This window comes from Anolis sagrei, chromosome 1 (assembly GCF_037176765.1).
Source record: "Anolis sagrei isolate rAnoSag1 chromosome 1, rAnoSag1.mat, whole genome shotgun sequence".
NCBI lineage: Eukaryota > Metazoa > Chordata > Lepidosauria > Squamata > Dactyloidae > Anolis > Anolis sagrei.
The window spans coordinates 142,661,485-142,682,375 of record NC_090021.1 but is presented as its reverse complement, the minus strand read 5'-3'; the positions used below and the strand labels follow the sequence as shown (position 1 = coordinate 142,682,375).

General features: G+C 40.6%; 1 protein-coding gene across 1 annotated transcript in view; it reads left to right on the top strand.

The window, feature by feature from the left end:
• GABRP (gamma-aminobutyric acid type A receptor subunit pi) overlaps window positions 1–20,891 on the top strand; it is a 47,591-nt gene that overhangs the window by 17,680 nt on the left and 9,020 nt on the right. The window contains exons 2-6 of the mRNA XM_060786209.2: window positions 133–234; window positions 4,202–4,317; window positions 5,914–5,981; window positions 9,807–10,024; window positions 12,533–12,615. Coding sequence (XP_060642192.2) covers window positions 182–234; window positions 4,202–4,317; window positions 5,914–5,981; window positions 9,807–10,024; window positions 12,533–12,615 — 538 coding nt within the window. The 5' untranslated portion in view covers window positions 133–181. The remainder of the gene's footprint in view (window positions 1–132; window positions 235–4,201; window positions 4,318–5,913; window positions 5,982–9,806; window positions 10,025–12,532; window positions 12,616–20,891) is intronic.

Below are 20,891 nucleotides of genomic sequence, written 5' to 3'. Positions count from 1 at the left end.
TTCCTGTTGATGTTCAGATTGATCAGTGAAACAAATGTATCCAGGTATCAAATGTAATGGTGTTACAGAAATGAAACTGATCTGACTATCCATGCATAGCTACATAAAATATTTATTTGCTTTATTTCACAGATTGATTGATAGCTGAGCCATTGCAGCCAGTGGTGAATAATTTTCACAAATGCACTGTAGCTATTTCTCCACCCCTCTGTGGCTTTTTCTTCTATGTCAAAGGTAAGTTCAAACTTGTGAGGATATCTCCAGTAGGTATGGGGAGAAAATTAATAAAGTTGACATTTTAAAGCAAACTCCATTGGTATTTCCCAGACTAACTACAAGAACTGGATTACGGTTGAGTTCTGGTATTAGCTCATCTCCAAATTTTGTGATGCAGTTCTCCAATTAAACTTGTGTAAGAAAATGTATATATTAGAACCATTCAAGGAAGCTACACTTTGGAAGGAGGTTAGAAAGAGGCGGTATACCCTGTGTGTAGTCAGGGGTGCTGAGAATTCACAGCATATGAGTCCACCAGTCTTCTATGTTCTTAAGCAGTTGTACGCAGGATAAGGAATGTCAGTTGTATGCAGGAAAGTCTGGATGATCTCTTCTTTCAGTATATTGTTGCCTGACCATCCCAGCGCCAAACTGGAGCAACGTGAGAAACAGAATCCACAAGTCAAGCTTTCCACATGTCAACCTTGAAGTATTGTTGTCAGCATCATCCACTGTGTGTCTTGAGTCTGAACAATCAGAGGTGGAGCAGAAAGAGACTGGTGATTTATACTGCAGACAGGGGAGGGCCCATTATTTGGACATAACACCAAAATATCATACTTGCTGCTTACGATAAGGAAGCCACGTGCCTGTTATTTTCATATTGTGCTCCAAAATAGTTCTTAGCTGACGGTTACATGGTAACGAATAGGACCCTGTAAAACTGCAAGGAGGAGGGCAACCCATTTCTCCTTCCTTGGTTCTGAAAGTTTAGTATAGTACTCTGCAATCAGAAATATTTCCCTAGTGACATGAGGGAAGCTTAAATGTGTACTAGAGTAAGTTGCAAAAGGATCAGCACAGGCATGTAGCCGGGGGGGGGGGGGGGGGGGGTTGAGGGGCTTCAGGCACCCCCCCCCCCCCCCAGAAATTCTCATGGTGGTTCGCGAAAAGGCCTTACTGGTGCATTATTTAAACTTTTATGTTTATTCATATCATGATCTGATCACCATACTCAATATATCCCATATGCATGGGGGTATTGGGGTAATGATACAAAAGGTTTGCTAGGCTAGACCCTCTTTCACTCAGACTCAGCCCCCGCCCGAAACTCAGCCCCCCCAACCCCCCCCCCTGGAATTTTTTTGCCCCCCCCCCCCCAAACGAAATCCTGGCTACGGGCCTGGATCAGCATCAAGTGTGTGTGTTAAAGAAAACCTTATACTGTTAATCATTATGTGCAGCTGCTAATCTAGGTCAGCTAGTAAATTAGAGCCACACCCGGTGGGGTATAACTGTATGTTTTTTAGAATACAGTTCAACTTTTGCTCTGAGGAGCTTATGCTCACAGCATTTTGCTCAACCATTTGCACTGCTCATTTGAAGGAAGATGAAGAAGCCATGCTCTTTGCATTCTGTAATTCTTACAAGGACTATGTAAGTTTGTTGCACTGCTTATTTTGTATGCAACACTGCAAGTTTATGTTTTGACTCTGCTGACAAGAGTAAAGTTTTCTGTTCTTTTTCCTCTTGCCTTTGTGTCTTTTGCATTGGACCAGACTAAATTCCACTTAAGCGTAACACACTTCTCACTATGGCATGATTTCAGGAAAAAGCAGGGATGGATTGTTCTCTTATTTTATTCTGAAGAGGTATAGGGTTGCTCCCATTCATGGAGACCCTCTCTTACATTTTACTCCTAACTCCAGTTTCTCACAGTTAGAGGAACCTGAGGCCCCTTCCAAACTGCCATATAATCCAGATTATCAAAGCAGATAATCCACATTTTCTGTTTTGAACTATATTATATGAGCCTACACTGCCATATAATCCACTTCAAAGTGGATAATCTGGATTTTATATGGTAGAACGACCCCAAAGCCCCTTCCACACAGCTGAATAACATCCCACATTTTCTGCTTTAAACTGGAATATATAGGTGTGTGGACTCAGATAACTAAGGGCCCTTACACATAGCCCTATATCCCAGAATATCAAGGCAGAAAATCCCACATTATCTGAGTGTGGACTCAGATAAAACAGTTCAAAGCAGATATTGTGGGATTTTCTGCCTTGATGTTCTAGGATATAGGGCTGTGTGGAAGGGCCCTGAATTTCATGAAAAGCGACCTTCTTTATCTCCTAGTTGCAAGTGTTTGGAACTCACTTACTTCTAAACAGATTAGTTTGGGTTTAACTTCAAAATCTATAGTCATGATTGTCAGCACCCTCCAAAACTATGTTCTCATGTGGAGTATCATGTTTTATCTTCCCTGTTCCTCATGGTATGACCTCACTTGTCCGTTCACCTGTTGGCAGAGAACAGGAGAACCACAGTTCACAACTGAGCACATGGAGACAGATATGTCAAAATGCTGGCAGAAGGCTCCTTCTGCTGGTAGGAAATTAGAAATGCTGGCAAATAGATCTCTGAATCTGGGATGTATATTACGTTAGTGAGAACTAATTGAGCACATGAATGCATGTATACCACCAGGCTGCTTTTTATAATAGCTGAGCATTAGGCAACCATAACAGTTGATGGAGGTGAATAACTGGGGCTGGGGCTGTTGGGCTTGGCCACTAACCCCATCATCAACCCATTTCAAATGTAGGAAATGTTTCCACTAAAGTCAGGCTATGCAATGAGGCCCAGTAGTGTTACTCGGGTTAGTGTCACCCAGTGCAATAACTGATGTCATTCCCATGGACTTCATTCTGTGCCAGACCAGACCAGACCATAATATTGTAGCTAAAATACCAGATAATTTAACAAAATCAGTGACTATAAAATCTAACATCAAATAAAACAAAGAACACACTTATCGCATGAGCAGATGAAAATATGTGAGTCAAGGTGTCATTATAACTGAGTGACGGTGACAGCCCTGAGCAGAATGCATGCACAGTGTAGAGTTTGGCCCTTGTAGGCATATTGAGACAGTACATTTTTGTAGTTATATCTGTGGCGCAGCTGGCTGGGAGTCAGCTGCATTAAGATCACTACTGATCAAAAGGTAATGAGTTCTAAGCCAGCCTGGGTCGGAGTGAGCTTCCGACCAACTTGTGTAGCTTGCTGTCAACCTTTGCAGCCCGAAAGACAGTTGCATCTGTCAAGTAGGAAATTTAGATACCGCGTATGCAAGGAGGCAAATTTACAACATCATAAAAATCTCCAGCAAGCATGCAAAGAATGAGGAAGTACTTAATCAGTGTCACAAATGGACCGTGAAGTGACAGCTCCCCTGGTGGCCAGAATACCCTCATGAAAAAGCTGGAATGTTAAATAGCCTCTGTGTGCCATGTATATGTACATTGTAATCTGCCCTGTGTCCCCTGCGGGGTGAGAAGGGTGGAATATCAATACTGTAAATAACTAATAATAATAACTACTGGAATATTTTTAAATAAAACATAATATATTTCTACTGAAACACTGCACATCTGAAGATTCCAGCCTCAGATGCAGTCGAAACTTCAGGAGAAAATGCTGCTAGAACACAGCCATACAGCGGAAATCACACAACACTCCAATATTTACCCTCAGAGAGCGATTGCCGGCAAAGTGGCATGGCCCCATGAGTTGTTCAAAAATAAAGATAACGATATAAGCTTTGGACAGCATAGGGAAGGGTTAACACCCCTGTGGTATTTGTTTTCCTATCTGTGCCCCTGTTCAAAAGATTTCGCCTCTCTTTCTGTCCCTGTGAGAATTGGATTTTGAAAAAATTGGCTTGCTGTGGAAACAAGGATTGGAGATAAAGCTTTAGTGGTGATACCTTTTTCCCATGATAATTCTTTCAGAAGTGAATTCCCCATCCAAGGGTAGATTTCTCTCACTTCCTGTTGTCTCACCCTTGTTCTTATCTATGAGTCATTTGTAAGTCAGATGTTTGTAACTTAGATATGAAAATGAGTGACGCTGCATAGCATATGGACTAAGTATCCACTGCCACATTTAACCGTTGCCATTTTTCATTTTCAGGAAGTTTATCTTGGGTCACAAAGTTGATGCCACAGACTATCGGGCCACACCATCTCTCCCGGGATTTGGAAACCTCACCCAGGGATACAACCGATATCTCAGGCCAAATTTTGGGGGTATGTCCTTGTTGGAATCTTTTAATAGCAAAGACATTTCATCCTATCAGGAAGGAAATATTTACTTGGTCTTCGTGGATTTCTGTGGAATGCGTCTATTTGTTTAATGTTAGTCCCCGTTGTCGGTTTCCTTTTTTATTTTATGACTTTAACAATGTATCATTAACCCGAATTTAAAATTTGAGGAAGACCTGTGGGACAAACCATTGCTATGCCAGGATGAAAAAAATCTTGACTTATTTTAAAAAATATTGGCTTATAAAATAATAAAAATATTTTTTTAAAAATCTTGACATTACATGTAGACAGATACAGGCTAAGCTGGTTATGAGCAAAATAGAGATTTTGGACCCAGTATGCTATTGCTATGTGAAAAAGGCAAATTCTATGATGAGGATCTTCAGAAATATACATAAAAATACTACACCATTTTTTATTTTTTATTTTTAAAAATAATGTTTATTAGATTTTGAATATACATAAAAAAGAAAATGTTCACACATACAAAACTACATACAACCAGCAACTCACCTCCAGTCCCCCCCCCCTTGACAACCACATTTGCTCAAGACATTTATTCAAAACACTATCTTAAAAAGAAAAAAGAAAGAAAGAAAGAAAGAAAGAAAGAAAAGTACTACACCAACAGAATCATTGAATCCTAGAGTTGGAAGAGACCTCATGGCCATCCAGTCCAACCCCCTGCCAAGAAGCGGGAAATATGCATTCAAAGCACCCCTGACAGATGGCCATCCAGCCTCTGTTTAAAAGCCTCAGAAGAAGGAGCTTCCACTACACTACGGGGCAGAGAGTTCCACTGCTGAACAGCTCTCACAGTTAGGAAGTTCTTCCTAATGTTCAGATGGGATATCCTTGGATTATTGCTTTTCGGCCTTATGGCTAAGATTCAGTGTAGTATATCCATGGATTCTTTGCCCATGGATTCAATTATCCATGGCTTGAAAATATTCCAGGAAAAAAAATCCAAATCCTTGAGTGTTATCATATTTGGATATCCATGGTGTCCTGAAACCAAACTCTAGCAGAGACCAAGAGCCCACTGTACTGTCAGTTTTCCAATGCTTCCATGCAGATACAATGGTATAACCATGTGTTGAATAGTAGGCACAGTTCTAGTAATTTCATCTCTAAAAATATTGCACATTTGGCAAAGTTGCAGAAAAGGGCAAGTTCAATAATAAGGGATAAGATTGAGAAAAGGCTGTAGCATTTTGTTTTGAGAAAAGGTAAGGAAGTTGATGAGAGGGGTATATAAAACTGTGCAAAATGTTAATAAAAATGGATAGGGAGGGTTTTCTCTCTCCCTGTGTCATAATGTGAGAGCTTTGGGTCCATCCAGTGAAGTTCAATTTGTATTTTTGTCATATTCTTATTTGCTTTTATTTGTCACATTTTTATAACCTGCACAAGAAAACCCTTAGTTTTTTTCATTGGCCATAAGACTATTGTGTCTATTCATGATTAAATCTTCACAGTATTGCCTTATTTCCCCAAATGTTCATCTGTAGATGTAGCTGTCCAAACTTTTTTCAGTCTGTTTTCCTTCTTCAAACAACTTCCTTTTCACTTTTGTAGGAGAACCTGTGATTATCGCAATGAGCCTTAATGTTGCAAGTATTTCCAGCATTTCTGAGAGTGATATGGTAAGCAAAGCATTACTCTAGCTGTTTTTATGCTCCTTATATGGGAAAATAGGATGATATAGCTTAAAGTTTCAGAAATCAATCCCTTGTGTCATTGTCAGTACTTCACCATCTGTATTGAAACATTTCTGCTGGTTGGGAGACTCTGTAAGGCCCCTTCTACACTGTCACATGATCCAGATTATCAAATCGGATAATCCAGGTTATCTGCTTTGTCTACACTGCCATGTAATCCAGTTCAACGCAAATAATCTGGATTTTATACGGCAAACAGAAGGGACCTAAATTGTAGACCAAGGAAGCAACTTTTACAAGCAATTGCTCCTGCTTTAGAAGTGTAATTTAGTTTATTTTCTTCAACCATACTTCGGGTGTTTCTATGTAATTCCCAGTATGCATTCATATTATTAAACATTTTAGTAAGTTAGTTGTGTTTGCAAGTTATTATTTTCTCATATTTGTGAACTGTTTGGAGCCCAACCTGATTTTGAATCACCTGTCTATCTTCTATCTATCTATCTATCTATCTATCTATCTATCTATCTATCTATCTATCCTCTTTCAGGTGTAATATATCACTTGTATCCTTTGAAAATATATTACATTTGAGTTGACAAGTAGATAGCAGGCACCCAAATTAATGTATAGGTAAAGGTTTCCTCTGACATTAAGTCTAGTCGTGTCTTACTAGATTGGTGCTCATCTCCATTTCTAAGTGAAAGACCCGGCATTGTCTATAGACACCTCCAAGGTCATGTGGCCAGCATGACTGCATTGAGCACCGTCACCTTCCTGCCGAAGCGGTACCTCCATTTGCATGCTTTCGAACTTCTGGGTTGGCAAAGCTGGGCATAACAACAGGAGCTCACCCCACTCCCTGGATTTGAACCACCAACCTTTCGGTCAGCAAGTTCAGCAGCTCAGTGGTTTAACCCGTTGTGCCACCAGGGAGCCAAATTACTGTATATGAGTTTGTAAACTGCTGCACCTTTCAACATTATTTAAATCCAGATCTTGGAAGAGTCACATATTTTTGTCACATTCACAAAGTGGCCAATGCTGCCAGGAGGATTCTGGGAAATGTCTAAAAAGAATTTTTCCTAAACTGTGGTATAAATTCAATCCCTGGTTAAAAGCCGAAGTCCAATTGAGTTTGAACTTGTAAGAAAATTGTGATAGATTGACATAATCTTTTCTTGCCGCTAACTTTCTGGGTATTCTGAGGCTATTAATCTTCAGATATTCTCTTTAACCAGAAGCGTTTTCTTTGCTATAGCCCTTACATTTTCCAGATCCCATGCAGAACATTATAAAGCTGTACTCTCTGGCTAGATAAATAATTGAACTACAAATGACCCTGGGGTTTTCACCTGCATTGCTGGGATTAATAATTCACTGCTTTGAAATGGGTAATAGGGCCTCATCTCAATCATTTAGGTGAAGGGAGTTTCCTCCCTGAACAGCATGAGAATAAAATCTGAAAGCTAGCAATGAGATACATGGACTCTCTCTGCATGATGTTAATGGTTTTCCCTCCAAAGGCTGCTATCCGTCTACCTTCTTGGGTTCTTTCAACCCGCAATGAAGTGGTGTGAGACATGATCTTTTGATTGAGAAGAGCAATGAATCACTGCTTGAGAATAACATAGATGTTCAACAGGGCAGATCATATATCCACTTATATTATTCTACCTGAGGACATGACTTCGAACCATTTTAGCAAAGACATATTAGACAACTATATATTAATGAGATGCAATAATCTGGAAAATTATGTCTGTAAAGGGCATCTAGTTGAGCTCCAGTGGTCCTCTTTCTGCAAAAAAATAATGCCTAAAGAAGTGGTTCTCACCTTGTGGGTCCCCAGATGTTTTGGTCTTCAGCTCCCAGAAATCCTAACAGCTGGTAAACTGGCAGGGATTTCTGGGAGTTATAGGCCAAAATATCTGGGGACCCACGGGATAAGAACCACTGAGCTAAAGGCTTGCCAGTTGCAAAGTTTCTTGGGAGAACATTGAGTATCCCAGTTGGAAATTCTTGGGACTAGAAATGTTTTAGAATTCAGATTTTGGAATATTACTTTTTTGTGTGTGTGTATCAGGAGCAACTTGAGAAATTGCAAGGTGCTTCTTGTGTGAGAGAATTGGCTGTCTGCAAGGACGTTGCCCTGGGGATGCCAGGATGTTTTGATGTATTACCATCCTTGTGGGAGGCTTCTCTCATGTCTCCGCATGGGGAGCTGGCAGAGGGAGCTGATCCACGCTCTCCCCGGATTCGAACCTGCGACCTGTCAGTCTTCAGTCCTGCTGGCACAAGGGTTTAACCCTGCGCCACTGGGGGCTCCAATATATGACATAATGAGATATCTTAGAAATGGGGCCCAAGTATAAATATGAAATGTATGCTTCATATATAACTTATGTACATGCCCATTTAAAAAAATAATTTGGTGCATGAAACAAAGTTTGTGTGTGTTGAACCATCAGAAAGATGTCATTAAAGATGCTTATAAAATCCTAGCTGGCTGGAACAAAAGAACTCAGAAAACCATTCATGAACTAATCGTCCTTCCTTCCTTCCTTCCTTCCTTCCTTCCTTCCTTCCTTCCTTCCTTCCTTTTCTTAACCAATGCATACACACCTGAAATGAATAGCACTTGATGCTGTCTGTATTGCTGAATTACAGTATATTAATTGTCCTATCTACACACATTTCAATTTATAAAGATGTTTCTCTATCACCATATTTCTTAGATGCCATGGCAATCTTGACAATTAATACATGGAATATAATTAACTATACTTTTCTGAGGTTTTAAAATTTGTGTCAGAAGAGACTTGAGAATATACCGCAAGTCGCTTCTGATGTGAGATAATCGGCTGTCTGTAAGGACATTACCCAGGGGGTACCCAGATGTAGGCATGAAGCTGGGGCGGGTGGGCTTGAGCTGCTTCACCCCCCCCCCCCGAAATTCTCATGGTGGTTCGCAAAAAGGCCTTACTGGTACATTATTTAAACTGTTATGTTTATTCATATTATGATCTGATCACCATGCTCAATATATTCCATATGTATGGGGGTATTGGGATAATGATACAAAAGGTTTGCTGGGGTAGATAATGAGCCCACCCCCCGCCCCGAAATCAAACTTACCCCCTCCCCCAAATCAGATTCCTGGCTACAGGCCTGTCCAGATGTGTTACCATCCTGTGGGCGGCTTCTCTCATGTCCCTGCATAGGAAGCTGGGGCTGACAGATGGGAGCTTACCTCTTCTTGTGGATTTGGACTGCCGACCTTCAGGTCTTCAGGTCAGCAGTTCAGCCGGCACAAGGGTTTAACCCATTGTGCTACCACAATGAGTTAACAATGGGTTAACTTTTTTGCTTAATTAAGGCATAAAAAAAACAAAAAAGGCCAAAATCTAGATAAAAAGCATTATGAGAAGTAGAATGAATATATTGAAATAACAGCACTGTATTTAGGATTGAGGTGGTGGTGTCAGTTCAATAAATATGTGTCCAGATTCACCCTTTTAAAAGGAGGTTAAAGATCTTCCATGTACAGTCTCTCTTTTGCACTCGGACAAAGAGATTCTGGTGAAACCAGTCAAAGAGCGTTGTGCAAGTCTTCCATGTTTCTCACCTTAATGGATTTTCTTTGGTAAGGTGAGAAATGGAAGCAGGATGGGGGATGTGGGAGGATTAGAAATTGTATACAATCACCTTACTACTAACCATGCACAGAACAACCCTTGGACTTTGAGGGATTCCCCCATAACTAAAAGAGGAGCCTGAATATGTTTTAATGTGTGCATCCTTTCCTAGGATTACACAGCAACAATATATTTGCGGCAACGATGGACAGATTCCCGACTGGTTTTTCAGGGGAACAAAAGTTTTACACTGGATGCCCGGCTAGTTAAATACTTGTGGGTGCCTGACACATACATTGTGGAGTCAAAGAAGTCTTTTTTACATGAGGTCACTGCTGAAAATCGGCTGATACGACTGTTCTCCAATGGCACCGTCCTGTATGCTTTGCGGTAAGTCTACAGACAGATGAAAATTATAGAAACATAAACTATCTCTGACTTATCCTGAGTTTGTCTGTTCATATTCAGAAGCCAGGTTGTGGAGGGGTTTTTTTTGGGGGGGGGGGGGTTGCAATGAAGGCTGCAGAGAAGAAAAGAATTCCACATAATGATGGAAAACTATTCTGAATATATTTTAAAATGGTTGAAAAATTGCTTTCTTCAATTATCAGAAGATCACAAGAAAACTTCTTAATGGGTGAGAATCTTCACAGTTCAATATTTTTTCTATGTGAAAACTGTGTTTGAAATTGCCCAGAAAATCATCTTTTCTATGAAGAATTAGGTCCCTATAAGGAAAATAGCATTAAAAAATCTGGACAAAATAAAAATACATTTCATGTAAAGAAAACAATATTTTCTATACAAAAATGTGTTTTCTGAGCAGAAAATGCTGGTTTTTTGTGCAAAAAATATGCAGATTTTGCACAGAATGAGCCGTGAACTGCAAACAAGCTTTGAAAACTGCATATTTTGATGATTTTTTTTTGCAGGAAGGACAAACATGGTAAAATTATCCATAGTTGTTGTCTGTATGAAATTCATGAAAGCTTACATCCCTAATCCCATCATGTGATCAGATATCCTCAAACACAATATTGAATGTAGGCCAATTCTATCCACCTAAAGAAGTACTACATTATACTCTGTCTCTGAAGTGGAATTTTACAGAGCAGCATGATTTTACAGTATGTATCTACCTCTTCATAGCAAGCAGCCAAAATCCACAGTGCCTTTGAAGAATATTGGAAGCATCTCTGATGAAACACAAAACTGCCTTTCAGCTCAGAAATCTTTGATCTGTTATGTTTATGATATTTAAAAACAAGACATTTGGCTGGTGTCCTGTTCATATGTTTCATATTTACATTTATAATCGTAGCACTATTGCCAGGACTGCTGTACTGAGTAAAAGAGTGCGGCGCTGGTGAATGCGGTGCTAAACGATGAGTTGCCATGTCACAAAAGATCTTATCATGTGAGGCAGATGTATTGCAATTACAGCAGGACTTGCCACATGGTGTTGGTTCTCTTCCGCTGTTCTCATGGTGGGAACTCATTGGAAGCATTTCTTTGACAAAAGGAGGTCATCAATTAATTATTTGTGTTTGTAAAAATAAATGCTTTCCATGCTGTCTCCCACCTCAACAGGAGGGATGCAATGCTGTGATAAGTCCAAGCCAAAAACTCTATTTTCTTCTATAAGTGGGAAGTCAGACTTGGCCACGGTGGTCCACACTCTTGTTACATCTAGGATAGACTACTGCAATGCAGTCTACGAGGAGTTGCCTTTGAAGACTGCTCGGAAGCTTCAAATAGATGGAGCATAGGTACAAGATCATAATCACATGTTCCATGCAGATTTTGGGTCTACATTTATGTCCCCTAGCTTGGGTACCCGGTGTTGCCTGGGTTATTCAAAAAAGCCAAACTTCTCTAGTATATTCAGTTACTGATCAATAATCTGTTTGCTGTGTGCCATAGAAAAGAATAGGAAAGGATTAAGGGAGAGGCAGTGGGCGGGGTCAGGCAAATTCCACAGTAAATGAGAGAGTAAGAAACACTAGGATGTCTGTGGTGGAGGAAACATATATAATCTAGGATGAAATTGTCCCCCTATGGAAGTCTTCACTTAGGTGATGGGCAGTATGGTGTTTGTGGAGAGCTCTTGGACATGTTCATGGTACTCACTATAACCTGCAATGTCATTGGGGGGAGGGCAATTGGCGTCTCCTGAGTAGTGGGAGATATAGCTTTTTGTGGAGGCAGAAGCTTGTTTACATTAGTCAGGCATCCTCAAACTGCGGCCCTCCAGCTGTTTGGGCCTTCAACTCCGAGAATTCCTGACAATTGGACAAGCTCATTAGGTATTGTCAAAGGCTTTCATGGCCAGAATCACTGGGTTGTTGTAGGTTTTTTCAGGCTGTATGGCCATGGTCTAGAGGCATTCTCTCCTGATGTTTCGCCTGCATCTATGGCAAGCATCCTCAGAGGTAGTGAGGATCTGCTCATCATACCATGGCTCACTCCTCACTACCTGTGAGGATGCTTGCCATAGATGCAGGCGAAACGTCAGGAGAGACTGCCTCTAGACCATGGCCATACAGCCCGAAAAAACCTACAACAACTCAAGCTCATTAGGGTTTCTGGGAGTTGGAGGCCCAAACAGCTGGAGGGCTGCAGCCACACACACATACATATTTTTACTTTTATTATGTGTATAGATTATTTATCTAATGTATATATTAACTTGCTTTCAGTTATTGAAGTCATATGAGCTTACATCTTATGTTATCCTGTTTCCGCAAATACCAGTTTTCTGACCCACTCTGGTAAAATTCAAGAGAATGCCAGACTATTTTTCTTTTTTAGAGCAGAAAGGTTGCCATGTCTGGATAAAGATGAAAACAGCAGATGCTTTGTAATAAATGCATTCACATTAGGCTTTCTCTTTTGCAGAATCACGACTACAGTTGCATGTAACATGGATTTGTCAAAATATCCTCTGGATACGCAGACGTGTAAATTGCAAATGGAAAGCTGTAAGTACCACATTCTACAAGAAGGTGAAAAACATTCTTCTCTCAATTGACTTTGAGTTAGTTAATTCATATGTAGGAGGCCAGTGTAAACATTTTGTTTCTGTCTTTTACACTTTAACCTGTCATTTCAGTATCAACACCATTTCAAAATGGAAAAAGCCCAAATGTAGAATCACACTGGAGAAGCCCCAATGGATCACACCAAAGGCCATTATAGTTCAGTGCTGTTTTCTTTATTTGTGTGTTACTAGCCATCCCCTGCCATGCGTTGCTGTGGCCCAGTCTGTATGTATGTGTTTTGTGTGTGTGTATATATGTGTATATTTGCATATATGTAGTTTTGTGCATCCATTGTAAATTTTTTTGCTTTTAAAGTCCCTTCCACTGTGATTTTTTGTGTTTTTATGAGTGATGGTCATTTGTTGACCTCATAGGTATATTGTGCCCAAATTTGGTGTCAATTCGCCTAGTGGTTTTTTGAGTTATGTTAATCCCACAAACGAACATTACATTTTTATTTACTGTATATTCCGGCATATAAGACTACTGGGTGTGTAAGATGACCCCCTACTTTTCCAGTTAAGATGACTCCCATGCATAAGACTACACCCACAGATAAGACGACCTCTGACTTTTGAGAAGATTTTCTTGGGTTAAAAAGTAGTCTTATACACCAGAATATACTGTATATAGATGTAAACGTATCTTTTTTTCTAGTGAACATAAGTCTGAGTACACAATTCTCTTTGGCTCAATTTGATATTCCTATTAAACCTGAGAAGAGGATCAGGTTGAAAGAGAGTGAATGGCTGAAGGTCAGACAGTGGTGTTTATGGATTCTTGAAGATATCGTTCTGGATCTTCTAGGCCCATGCCCTATATTCTAACTACTACACAACACTGCTGGTCCCATAAGTTGCCATTTGTATGTGAAGTGTGCATTTCGTCCTTTGGCTCAGGTAGCAAATTGCCTCTGGCCAACTCTAATGCAAAACATGTACTCTACTACTTCCCAGTGGGTGTTCTGACAACTTGTTCCATTTTGAAATGTTTATCTAAATCAATATTATGTAATCATGTATTCGGACATGGTTATATAACTACGATACCTTCCCTTGTACTGTTTGAAGTTGGATTATCTGAAAACCACACGATTCTCACACTGCTGGGAGGTCAACAAGGCCAGTTTGCTCCTAGCCAATTGTACTACTTCTTTTTTGTAGTATTTCACTTGTTAGTAAATGAAGTCGGGGTGGTGGTGGTGGTAATCTGTTTATCATTTTTCCATCCTGTTAGTGCCATACAGAGATGTAAGCCCAATGTATGCTTCTGTAGAATTCTCTACCTCGCTCACATAATGGTCTCCCTATTCGAAAAACCACATTTTAAATGCTGGTTCTCCAGAGGAAAGTAGAGTTTGTCTGTGTTCCTGTACATGAACAAGTAAGGCATCCTCCAAGACTTCTTAGGGACCTGTGAAAGTTCCGGAGAATAAGTTTGTGTATCTACAGAAATGTAGCCAAACTCTTCAGCTATATCTCTTGCTCTTCACTGGTCACTAAATAACTGTTGAAGGAATTTGTATTTATTTATCGTATCAGAAGCAAACCAAGGGTCAGAGGCGGCCCTAGGAAATTTTCAACAGTAAGCAAACAGTTGCAGCTAAACATCAAAAAAACCAAGATTATGGCAACAAGAATGATTGACAACTGGAAAATAGAGGGAGAAAATGTGGAGGCCGTGACAGACTTTGTATTTCTAGGTGCAAAAATTACTGCAGATGCAGACTGTGGCCAGGAAATCAGAAGACGCTTACTTCTTGGGAGGAGAGCAATGTCCAATCTTGATAAAATAGTAAAGAGTAGAGACATCATACTGGCAACAAAGATCCGCCTAGTCAAAGCCATGGTATTCCCTGTAGTAACCTACGGATGTGAGAGCTGGACCTTAGGGAAGGCTGAGCAAAGGAAGATTGATGCTTTTGAACTGTGGTGTTGGAGGAAAGTTCTGAGAGTGCCTTGGACTGCGAGAAGATCCAACCAGTCCATCCTCCAGGAAATAAAGCCCGCCTGCTCATTGGAGGGAAGGATACTAGAGACAAAGTTGAAGTACTTTGGCCACATCATGAGGAGACAGCAAAGCCTAGAGAAGACAATTATGCTGGGGAAAGGGGAAGGCAAAAGGAAGAGGGGCCGACCAAGGGCAAGATGGATGGATGGCATCCTTGAAGTGACTGGACTGACCTTGAAGGAGCTGGGGGTGGTGACGGCCGACAGGGAGCTCTGGCGTGGGCTGGTCCATGAGGTCACGAAGAGTCGGAGACAACTGAACGAATGAACAACACAAGCAAACAGTATCCCCCCCCCCCGGCCAACCAATCACTGATATATATTTTCTGTTCGTCGTGGGAATTCTGTGTGCCATATTTGGTTCAATTCTATCATTGGTAGAGTTCAGAATGCTCTTTGATTGTAGGAGAACTATACATCCCGGTAATTACAACTCGCATATGTCAAGGTCTATTTTTCCCCAAGAGCGCCTCAAGAGCGCCCCCGGGGGGAAATCAACTATACTGCTAATGCTTACTTTGCGTAATGGGTTGAGCCGCCCCTGCCAAGGGTGCAGTTGTAATGTATTTTAAAAACAGAAACTTTAAAAACTTGGCATTATATGAAATGTCCTTTGACCAGACGTTGGCCACTTGGAGTGCCTCTGGTGTTTCTAAGAAGGTCCTTCATTGTGCATGTGGCCGGGCTCAGACTGCATTGTAGTAGGGTGTCTGTGGTTTGCTCTTCTTCACACTTCACACTCCACTTAGTGCCCCCATTTGTTAAGGTTGGCTCTCCATCTTGTGCTGCCAGAGAGCAATCTGTTCAGCGCCTTCCAAGTCGCCCAGTCTTCTATGTGCCCAGGTGGGAGTCTCTCATCCAGTATCAGGCATGGCTTGAGGTTCCCAGTTTTTGCCTACCACTTTTGGACTCTTGCTTGCTGAGGTGTTCCTGCAAGTATCTTTGTAGGTCTTAGAAAACTATTTCTTTAAGGCAGGGGTCCTCAAACTAAGGCCCGGGGGCCGAATGCGGCCCTCCAAGGTCATTTACCCAGCCCTCGCTTAGGGTCAACCTAAGTCTGTTATGACTTGAAAGCACACAACAACAACAACAATCCTATCTCATCAGCCAAAAGCAGGCCCAAACTTCCCATTGAAATACCAATAAGTTTATATTTGTTAAAATTGTTCTTCATTTTAATTATTGCATTGTTTATAAGTGGTTTTTGCACTACAAATAAGATATGTGCAGTGTACATAGGAATTCATTCATGTTGTTTTCAAATTATAATCCGGTCCTCCCAACAGTTTGGGGGTCTGTGACCTGGCCCTCTGTTTAAAAGGTTTGAGGACCCCTGATTTAAGGCATTGGTGTGCTGGCTGATATCTGAACATGTTGAAGGAAGATAGTAGAGGACAGAAGCGAATCATGCAGGAGGGAAGACATAACATAGCTTTACACTCTTCGTGGTATATCTCCAAATACAGGATCTCAGACCATATATTCCTTTTCAGAGTTTAGCTGATTTAATTTATATAAGACTATCATTAGTTTGCATTCAAACAGCAGATGGCCTCCAAATATATAGGTGTCAAATGCACTCTACAATTCAAATTTCCACTTTTGTGTGGTTTTGCCCATTATTCTGCTACATTTTGTCATTGACTTTTTAATTAGCGTTTATTATAGCATTTATGTAAATGCATATTTTTCTCAAAACACAATTAAACATACAATTGGGTATTTGTACTGTGTCACAATTTAAGGAAAGCTATAAAATCAGATAGCTAGCTATGTTCCAGTCTAAAGGGGGTGAAGTATTTTCTTCCTTTCTATCGGAATTTGCAAAGTCTGCGAAGTCTTAGAAAAAATAGGTACTTCTGCCATGTTTTTGCACTGAAAGGAACTAATCATCCAATGAAAGCAAAAACAGAGAGTAGAATTACTGAGGGCAGCTCCATTCAGCACTTTAATGCAAGTGCAGTCGGGTTTTAAAAAGATGATTGGACTCACACTGAAGTCCGCACACACCCCAGAAAGCACGGGACTTTCTAGCAGGGCACCAGAACACAAAGCAAAACCCTGCAGAAAAGCTTTGAAAAAGGAAAAGAACTTACCTGGCCACCGTTCCCTCTTCTCCAGCGCTCTCCAACACATAGAAATGGTGCACCAGGAGAAAGGGGGAACCAGGAGTGATTTTCCTTTTCTCCCTTCTCCTGGCATGTTATTTCTAAGCACCATGAGAACACCAGAGAAGGGGGAATGGCGCCCAAATAAGTTATTTTTTGGAGCCCGGAAACACTAGAGGGCTGTGCAGATGGCCCTCTCAGAAGTCTCAGGACCCAGGTCTTTCAAGAAGTCCCCAGCTGACATATTACCTTGGAACAAAGCAGGGTTTTCCTGCTTTGTCTTGAAAGCATTCGCTTTTACGTAGGGCATCATTTGGATATGTGAAAACACAGCAGCTCTCACTTTTAAGGGGCTGTCTGGATGCACCCTCATTTTCATTGGAAGGCAAGATAAGAGTGGCTGATCAGATGGAAGAGGTGCTGGTTAACTCTCTACTTAGGTGGATACATTAGGGACAGGGCACCAGATTGATTTTATGATGGTATGAGGACCCCAACATACAATTTTGGAAATTATAAGCACAAAGAGATTCTGGGAGAAAAAAAAACAGGTTTATTTGTCTTGAGGAATTATCTTTCTGTTACCAATTCAAATAATGTCTGAAATCCCATTATTTTAAAGCCAGGTTTTCCTTGCTAGCTCCTGGAATGGAGTTCCAGTGGAAGTGCCTATTATTTTCACATTAAAATCATATTAGTCTACCATGATTAGCTTTATTACAATGTGCAGAAGCTGAAATAATAATGATTAGCCTCTGTTTTAAAATGAATCCGAGTTTAGCCTTAAAAAGAGTGCAGGAGAGTTATTGGGCCCTAAGTCAAGTTCCTGTGTCATATTATTCTTATTAAATTATGTGCACATTGCCAACTAGAGATGCCATTAGGATAAATGACTGGAATGGATGCTAGTTAAATCTATGCTGTGTGAATTTACAACCATCAGTCATTTATTATCAAGTTCCTTAAGTGACTGCAGCTATTATTATTATAAAGAGGGCAGAAACTTTGGAAAAGTCGTATTTGGTTGATTTGTACCCAGGGAACCAGCACATTTTGTACTCTCAGATGCAAGATTTTAGTGTTTGTTCCTAGTGGAAAAAAACAATTTATATGTATCTTTTTGTGAAGACAAACTGACAAATATGAACATTTCAATTTTATTGAACAGCTAAGCAAACTAGATCATTAAATTATTGCATGATTAAAGCAAACTAATATTTCTGAGAGTACAATAATTACTTGTATTTGCAGTAAGTTCTGTTTATAAGGTGGGGACTACTAAGTCTGTTGGACAGTTGAATGCTAGACGTATATCCACGCGCCTGTTGAAATAGCAATGGCCAATTAAAGGGAGTGTTACAGAAAACGACCTTTTAATTTAAATAGAGCTGCATATTTGGTTTACCATTTCTAACCCACAGCTAGCTTTAAAAAACTGCACTACTTGCCTTCAAGAGGAAAGTATATTATAATTAGTTAGGAAACAGATTTGGGATGATTGCCTGCATAAGTGGAATAACTTCCATATCAGGAGCGGAAATGAATCAACCCTGTTGGTTTAGTGTGGCATCTGTTAAGTGGGCATTTTAGAGTCCAGTAAAGCCAGCAGAGACAAAATATTTGTAATTAACTAACAGAACTAGAAGTATTTGACTCAAAAATTAAACCATTTACACTGATAGTCAGAAATGGAAAAAATTAATTTGTGAACTATGTAGTTACAGTGGGTCCTTGTTATCCACTGGAATTTGGTTCCAGGACTTCCCATAGCAAAATGGATACCATTACATAATAAATAATAATATACTTTATTTATATTATGCTCTATCTCCCCGAGGGGACTCAGGGCGGATAACAGAACACATATAAGGCAAACATTGAACGCTGTTATACAATGAACAAAGACAGGCTATAGATAAATAGAGGTAAAGGCTTTCCCATCTTTATCCATCTTCGGCATCTGAAGCTGCGCTCAACTCTGACCATTGGGAGGTGCTATCGCTCCATCTTCCATGCTGAGGAGCTTTTTTATCCTTAGACATCCTCCTGAATGAATGATCGGCATGTCCTTATGGGCGCCTTTTATTACCTCCCCACTGGAGCCCCTGGTGGTGCAGTGGGTTAAACCCTTGTGCTGGCAGGACTGCTGACCAAAAAGTCAGTGGTTCAAATCCATGGATAGTGGGTTGGGCTCTCTCTGTTAGCTCCAGCTCCCCATGCAGGGACATAAGAGAAGCCTCCCACAAGGATGGTAAAACATCAAGTATCCGGGCGTCCCCTGGGCAATGTCCTTGCAGATGGCCATTTCTCTCACACCAGAAGTGACTTGCAGTTTCTCAAGTTGCTCCTCACATGACAAAAAATTACCTCCCTGCTTAAAGTGGTACCTATTTATCTACTCACATTGCTGTTTTTGATTTGCTAGGTGAGCAGAAGCTGGGTTGATGGCGGGAGCTCATCCCAACCCGGGCTTGAACTGCAAACTTTTCAATCAGCAAGATTTTCTACAGCTGGCAGTTTAGCCCATTGTGCTAAAGCCCTACACATACAATGGTGTAGTTAAAAATGTCCCTTATATAAAATGACAAAGCCTTTTGGAATGTTTAAAAAATACTTTCAAGTTGTGGATGGTTGAATCTGCAGAAACATTTGTGGTTTTGACTTGTTGATTATTCACGGATTTGATTAAAATGTTATCTCTAGGAATCTCTAGGTTCTCCGGTGTGTCTCTGTGGTCAACTTCCACCAGAGCTTATTGTTGGAGTTCAGCCTGTAATTGTGTTTCAGGACCAGGGTTCTTTAGATGTGGGGAATGATGTTAATGAGGTCCAAGATGTGAGGAATGATGGTAATGAGGTTCCAGATGTGGGGAATAATGTTAATGAGGTTCCAGATGTGGGGAATGATGTTAATAAGGTTCAAGATGAGTTTCAAGATGGCAATGGTTTGGTCAGTGATATTGATGCAGAGAATGACCAGGAGATCCCTGTAGTTTCCCACGAGAATATCCCTGAGGGGTGTGGGGATGATGATGAAAATAGCTTGACACCTGCAGAAATTAATGAGCAAATAGATAACGAGCCGAGAGATAGACGAGAAGAGTTCAGTCAAAACAGGAGAGCTGTGCAAAGGCTTAGACGCTCTGCCAGGCTTCAACAGAAAGCAATAACAAAGCTGCAACTAAAGAGAAACCAACTTCTGACCACTAGTGACCTAGCTAACGAGGGGATAAAAGTCTCAAGTGTGGGATGTGTAGTCAGATGAAGCATCATTTAGAATCATGCCAAGTTCTCATCCTCGTTTTATGGCAACCTTGCTTTGAAGTTTCATGCTAAGATATTTATTGTTCATGGTTTTGGATTCCTGGATTTCATGAGTGCTTATCCAAGCCTTGGATCAATGTATTCCTGATTTTCTGGATTTTATTGGAGATGTGTGGACTTTGTTTTTATGAACGTTGTTGAACTCTACCTTGGACTAATTTGTTCCTGCTTATCTTCTTATCTAGTTGGATTTACCTATTTCTTTAAAGTGCTTTTTTACTTTGCTGCTTTTAACTGATCTTCAATAAAAGGATTGTTTTTTCCTATTCGATGTGTGTTGTTTAAAGTCAGAGGGTTATTCCTGTTCTGGAGTGCAACAGTTATGCTGGATGGTGTCAAACTTGTGGCTCCCCAAATGTTTCAACTTCCAACTCCCAGAACCCTATCCAGCTTGTCCAATGGCTAGGAATAAGACCCAGAGGGCCACAGGTTGTGCACCACTGCTCTAAATTAATGGAAGACAGAACTTTTCTTCTGGTGAGAGCTGACCAGAGAGTCATGCTGGAGAATCTAGGGAAACCTAGAGAGATAGTCTCTTGGGTAAATGAAATAGCATTTTAATGCATAGTTTTTCACTTCTGCAAGGATACTGTGCTCCTAACCCCAGTGAATGTGGATATGCTTTTAAAATAAACCATGAGCTTGACAAAGCATGGCATATCTTGTACGTCCCTATTGCCTCTCCCCCAGTGGCCCAATTTTATCATCGACTCTTTCAACAGTTCTCTTTTTGCAGTGTTAAGAAGTGGGACCAATTTACACATTGTCATATTTAG